This window comes from Rutilus rutilus (assembly GCF_951802725.1).
Source record: "Rutilus rutilus genome assembly, chromosome: 1".
In the NCBI taxonomy this organism is placed as follows: Eukaryota; Metazoa; Chordata; class Actinopteri; order Cypriniformes; family Leuciscidae; genus Rutilus; species Rutilus rutilus.
In genome coordinates this window covers 5,818,485-5,825,231 of record NC_140209.1, presented here as the reverse complement: position 1 = coordinate 5,825,231, position 6,747 = coordinate 5,818,485, and the positions used below count along the sequence as shown (strand labels likewise).

Here is a 6,747-nt window from a genome sequence, read left to right as displayed (position 1 = left end):
CATGCTAGATTGGGTCTTCTCTAAATTCTCTCTAGCGAGTTCACGCGCTCTGTGTAGTCGGGTGTGAACGTCACTTATAAATTGTACTGCGCTACGAGAGGTAGGCTTGCTCATCCATTGATCTTTAATGACGCTCAAAGGCGTGCGAACATCATGAGCAAACACTAGTTCTGCAGGGCTGAAACCAATTGACTCTTGCACGACTTCTCTAGATGCCATAAGCATCCAAGGAATCGCCTCTTCCCAGTCTGCACCCACCTCCAAACAATATGCACGCAGCATAGATTTTAGCGTCTGATGGTAACGTTCGAGAGCGCCTTGGCTCTCCGGATGGAACGCGCTAGAAATGCGGTGCTTAATTTGGAGCGACTTTAGGACTTGAGAGAAAACACGCGAAGTGAAATTGGTTCCTTGGTCCGTTTGAACGATTTTCGGTAGCCCCACAAAAGCAAAGAATTTTAATAGAGCCCTGGACACAATTCTAGCTGTGATTTTTCTCAGAGGCACCGCCTCTGGGAAACGAGTAGCAGTACACATGATTGTTAGTAGATACTGATATCCACTTTTCGACCGTGGAAGAGGACCGACACAGTCAATGATTATTTTCTCAAAAGGCTCACCTACGGCAGGTATGGGGTACAACGGTGCAGGTGGAATTATCTGGTTTGGTTTACCACTAACCTGACAGATATGGCACGTCTTACAATACTGCCGCACATCACGCTTCAGCCCCGGCCAGAAAAAGTGACGAAGAACGCGGTTGAATGTTTTAGTCACACCTAAGTGACCAGAAACATAATCATGCGCGACACTCAGAATTGCACGTCTATTTTCAGTCGGCATAACGATTTGTTCAATGTCATTCCATTCATTACTTTTGTGAGGCGTCCACCTCCGCATAAGTAAGCCATCTCTGACAAAGAAAACAGAACTCTCGCTGGCACGGTCTGAAACAGATTGAATTGTATTATAACATGAAACAAGAGTAGGGTCTTTTTGTTGAGCACTAATGAGTTTCTCTAAAGATAACGAAATATCTGGTTCTATGGTTTTTCCTCTGTTCCTCACATGTACAGGACTACTGCGGCACGGAGCGGAAGTGGGTTCAAGGAGCCTCTCACACTCCGCAGGGTAAGCAACGAAACTGTCACTTAGGTCGATGTCAAGGGGAGGTACTGTATCCCTCATCCTTCGAGTCTGCGACCTAGTGACAACACTGGTGGGAAAAACTTCGGGGAATTTTTGTGCGCACTCATCGGGGCACTCTTGAATGAGCGGCACAGACACAACCTCCGGTGGGACATCGCCACGGCTCCATACGTTTCCACCGGCTAGGTCATTGCCAAGGAGAAACGTGACACCGGGGATTGGAAAAGAGTCTTGAACACCAACAACCACATCACCACACACCAAATCTGAATCAAGACGCACGCAATGTAACGGCACATCAAGAAAACCCATCTCGATTCCTCGAACAAGGACACTACTACCAGTTGCAGTCTTTTCAGACAACGGCAACAAGCCGCGAAGGAGTAAAGACTGTGCAGCTCCCGTATCACGCAAGATGCGCACAGCGACAGCCTCCTCACCAGGCACAGATACGGTCCCATTCGTCAGAAAGGGCTCGTACATGGACTGGGGTTTCTCTGATTTTAACGCTGCACGAAGGACAGGCGACATTTTTTTTCGAAGAACTAACGAGACCCATTGGTTTCGTGGACTGTTTTTTTTTTAATATTAAACAGTCTGCCACAACATGCCCGGGCTTTTTACAATAAAAACAGTGTCTGTCTTCTTGCTTTACTGCATTCTTTTTCGTGTCTACATCAGTGGTCGTAGAGGGGTTAACTCTCAAGCGAAAACGTTCCCTGGCAATGTTATGCGTTAAGACATATTCGTCAGCAAGTATAGCAGCTTCAGAAATAGACTCGGCCTTCTGCTCAGCTAAATAGGTTGCCACAGCGGTTGGCAGGCAGTTCTTAAATTCTTCTAAAATAATTAGTTCACGCAATTTCTCCTGACTATCAACACGCTGTGATGAGCACCAACGATCAAACAGGGCTGCTTTATCTCGACCAAATTCAACAAAAGTTTGACGCTCAGTTTTTTTTAAGTTTCTAAACTTCTGTCGGTATGCTTCAGGGATCAGCTGATAGCACCTCAACACTGACGCTTTCACAACATCATAGTCACCGCTCTGCTCCACTGTTAGCGATGAGTAAACCTCCTGCGCCCGTCCCACTAAAACGCATTGCAGGAGGAATGCCCATGCAGTTCTCGGCCAATTTAAATTAGTCGCGACACGCTCAAAGTGGGGAAAATATTTTTCCACATCTCTTTCCACAAAAGGGGGCACAAGTCGGATGTGGCGAGTGACATCAAATGAATTAGGGTCAGAAGGAGCGACACCTTCCCTCTGAGCCGCGATTTCTAACTTTCTCAACGCGAGTCGGTTTTCAAGTTCATGCTCACGTGCCTGTGCTTGCATGCGCTCACGGTCGAACTCAATTTCCTTCTCTCTGATACCTAACTCTCTTAACCGAATCTGCAGCTGTAACGCTTCTGTAGACACGGAGGATTGTTTCTCTACAGGCAGAATGCCCTTACTAACCAAAGCAGCTTGTAAAACGGTCTTGATTGTATCTTTGGTGCGCTTTTCAGCAGAAGTGAGCTCAACCTCGTAAGTTGCAGCCAAATTCAGTAACTGCTCTTTCGAAAATTTCAAAAATAACTCGATAGAGGGTTCTTTAACGAATACTTCCTCTGTTGCCATTTTAACGCGTAATTTTTAAAGTGCTTGTTAACGTTTAATTTTAAAGGTAAAGACAAAAGCGCGCACAAAATTTAAATTAGAAAAACTACAAATAAACACTCACCAAAGCAGTTTAACTGCGACAAAGCTACAAGGTAGCGAATATCTAAAGTGGTCAAACGAAAAGCACATTATAGGCTACAAACGACCACGAATTTTAATGTCCACCCACAAATTAATCAATACGCTAGTACAATCAGAATTCCAGCGCTCACTAAATAGGCGATATGCCACAAATTATCATAAGCTATACAACTAAACTAAAAGGTATTCTGATAGGCAAAAATGTTGTCCCACTTCTCTAACTAACTATACACAAAAACCAAAACAAAATCCTAAATACCTACGCAATCTTCAGTGGCTTACTCAGCTCGAGGCATCTCCTACGTGCCCCCTCCTGAGATATCCACCAAAATAAAATAAACGTCAACTAAACAAAGGCACAGACAATCATAATTGCTCACCAGAACACTCACCAAAATGTTGTAGCCTTCAAAAGTTCCGCAATTCACACTAAAGTCCGACTTAATCAAAATTATTAATCTCGGACGAGCCTCCAATATGTTACGGGCGGACGGACACCACCCCTAACATAAATGGAGAGACGCACACAGATCAGCTCGTGTCCGACATAAGGGGTATGTTTATTTAGTAGGTTGTTCAGAAACAGAGGCAGTAATACTGAGGCGGAACGCTTTTGTTTCCCGGGGTGGACTCCTAACGTTTCAACGACAGCACGGCAGTGCATAGACTCCTGGCTCAGGCTCTGTGTGCGCGTCCAGGTGTGCTTCCGGAAAGCTTTTGTAGCTTCAGTATACGGCTGCGCTCAGGTGTGGCTCATCTGTAATTAAGAGCAGGGGAAACTCAAACACATAATTAGAACACAGCGGAGCTGAGGGACGTAACATAAAACTAAGCATTTTCAAAAAATAAAAAATAAACTAGCAAACCCACTTTAAAAACTAATTAAAACTAAACTGAATTTGAAAACAAAAAGTCAAAACGAAATAAAAATAAAAACTAATGAAAAATGCAAAACTATAATAACCCTGACATAGACGGATGTAGTGCTAACTGTGTTAAGAGTTTTGGAAAATTGTTAAAAGTATTGAAAAATCTGTCATAGCAATCATAAAAAAAAACTATAGCAGTACTTCTTTTAATAAACACAAAACACTGGAGAACACATTGTGCAATGCAAGACAAAGAACTGAATAAACTGAGTGCTATATATAAACAGGCAAACAAAGGGAGCTAAATGAAACACAGGTGAACTTAATTAGTGACTAACAGACTATCATGGTTAACTTGTAGCTCAACATGAGTTCCTATAAGAGCAGCCAAAAGGAACATTCTCTCAACCCCAGGTCAGGACTGCACACGGATTAAGCGTTGTAGTATTTTTGTGACTGCAATATTCAGGCTCCACACGGATTGAGGACGACTTTTCAGCTGTACGGTAGTGCACCTTTGCTGTTTTAGGCTTGTTTTGTTTTTTCTCCATTCCATTTTCTCCATCAACTGACTTGATTTAGTACAACTAAAAAAAGTTTAGTTTAAGCAAAAGTATAGATATTGTCTTTTATTTTTACCTGTCCTTGTGAAAAATATCAGAATCAAAAAATCTTTAACTTTATATTTAATATTGAATAACATGTAGGCTACAACAGATCAAATTAAGTGTACTTTAAAGCACAACAAAAAGATTTTTAAAACATAATGTATTTTAAAGTAAAACTCTTAGTTTGGCATTACTTTGTTTTGTTTTTTTAAAGTGTACATGTACTTAATGTCACTCCTGCCAGCAGAAGCCCTATCATGGCCACCAGAGGGCACTTCTCCCTAGACCTTTTCCATTTCCATGAACCTTTGCCTGGACTCATTTTAGTGTGATTACATCCACCTGTATGTCATTGGTTTGTATCATAGGAACTTTGGCTGGCAGGTGTGACGCTTCTGAAAGTGTACGTGTGTACACTTAAGTGGCTTTTTATAATTCATCAGTGTTATTATCTGCAAGTTTTATTTATTATTATTATTATTATTATTATTATTATTATTATTATTATTATTATTATTATTATTATTGTACTTTCAAGATACTACAGGTACACATCCAATACCAATAAGCACATTTTTTTATTTTTTTATTTTCACAAGGGTACATAGCAATTCAAAAATTATAGTTTTCTAGACCGCAACATGGTGTCGGCCCCCATCTGGTACACCTGGATTACACACGGCCCAGATGTGGGCCGGATCTGGTTGCTGTCTGGGTTCTTGTATGGTTTTCCGTTGCAAACTAATCTGGTTGTGCTATTTTTACCTAATGCAACTTCCATTCTCAAAGCTCCCTGCAACAAAGCTTTGACCTTTTATCAAAAATATTACGTTCTTAAACCAAATGGCATGATTTCACTGAATCCACTTTTCATTGTAGGCTTTAAAGATCAACATGGAGAAAATCATCCTCATATTCCCTCTGATATTGCTGGTGCTGCATATACAAGGAGGAGAGTTCCACAAGGAGGAGTGTTTGCCTGCCGAAGCTCCACAGCCGGAAGTCGTGGAGTTCGACAACACCATCTATGCCACTTGTGAAGTAACTCCCAGCCCCAATTTGCCACGTAACCAGCCAAAGATCTTTGGGCAAATCCTCTTCAAGCAGGTCTTCCCCAATGGAGATTTAGAAGTGAAAATCAACCTCCGTGGTTTGCCTGCCATCGATCGTCAAGAGCGTGCCATGCACATCCATCAGTATGGAGACCTCAGTCAAGGCAGCATCACTGTTGGTCCTCATTATAATCCAAACGGCGTTGACCACCCTCATCATCCTGGAGACCTGGGCAACTTTGCTTCTGAGAAAGGAGTTATAAGGCAGTTCCTGACGCTTCCAGACGCCAAGCTCTTTGGGCCTTATTCCATTCTGGGACGTGCGGTGGTGGTTCATGAGAAGGAGGATGATCTGGGAATGGGTTCAGATGAGGAGAGTAAACTCAGTGGGAATGCTGGAGAGAGAATTGCTCTCGGTGTGATTGGTATTACTACTCCAAGCCTGTGGCAGAAGACTGAAGTGCCCCCCAAGAAAACATGTGGAGGAAGGCACTGAGAGTCGAAGATGAGGGAGTCGGATATGGTGGAAGGGCAGATTCAAATGGGATAATCATGATTTTCCTTGTGTATTCTTTGTATGTGTCCTACATTAAAGTATATTTCATAACCTGAACATTCCCATGTTTTTTTTCTTGGTCTTTTCAGAGGCTTTTTGGCCAAAGCTTCCAATAGTAAATGCACTCTTAAAAATAAATGTAGGGTGAATGCAGGCAAAGTGGGCCGTTTAGTTTGATTTACTGTGCTCAATAGGTTAACACTTTCAGAGCATGACAATGGCCTTTAAGTAAAGATACACTATTTCTTTAAATGATACAATGGTTTAGGTTGATGCAATATGACACTGGAGGGTGTGGCTAGATCTCAAGGGAGGACACCTTTATTGTTCAAGGTAGACATAACCTGTGACATAAGATTTTATTTTTGAAATTATAAGGTTTCTCGCTAAATGTCAACAAATGGGTATATTATTCTGACAGTTTGTTAGTATAGTTAACAGGGAATCAAAATGCAAAAAAAATGTCTTGGTTTTCTTGTAAGGTGTTTAAAGCTAGAATATGTAAGATTTTTGTAATAAAATAACCAAAAATCACTTGCAAAGTGTGATATATTTCCTGCAGTTGTGTACTTCCAGTATCCCAAAAGTTCCCAAAGATTTTTAATTTCAGAGAAATTCCCATTTTAAATTAAAGCTGCAAGCAGCATTTATCGGTGTTCAAGCATTTAAGGCCTTTAAGCACAAATGCATAAAAAGACATTAAGTTTTATTTGGCAACCATTTAACCACTGACATTATACATGGAAAAGACCATTTCCAGCCAATT

The 6,747-nt window shown here is 41.5% G+C and overlaps 1 protein-coding gene across 2 annotated transcripts; it reads left to right on the top strand.

Moving 5' to 3' along the window:
- Positions 1-4,072: 4,072 nt before the first annotated feature.
- LOC311300547 (extracellular superoxide dismutase [Cu-Zn]-like) lies at positions 4,073-6,038 on the top strand. 2 transcript variants are annotated; one of them, XM_084424874.1, is made up of 2 exons: positions 4,073-4,266; positions 5,253-6,038. In XM_084424874.1, exon 2 carries the CDS (start codon positions 5,268-5,270, stop codon positions 5,919-5,921), a length of 654 nt encoding a protein of 217 aa, XP_084281000.1. In that variant the 5' UTR covers positions 4,073-4,266; positions 5,253-5,267; the 3' UTR covers positions 5,922-6,038. The 2 variants fall into 2 exon arrangements, with proteins under 2 accessions (XP_084281000.1, XP_084281001.1); XM_084424875.1 differs by having other exon boundaries at positions 4,173-4,271.
- Positions 6,039-6,747: the final 709 nt, after the last annotated feature.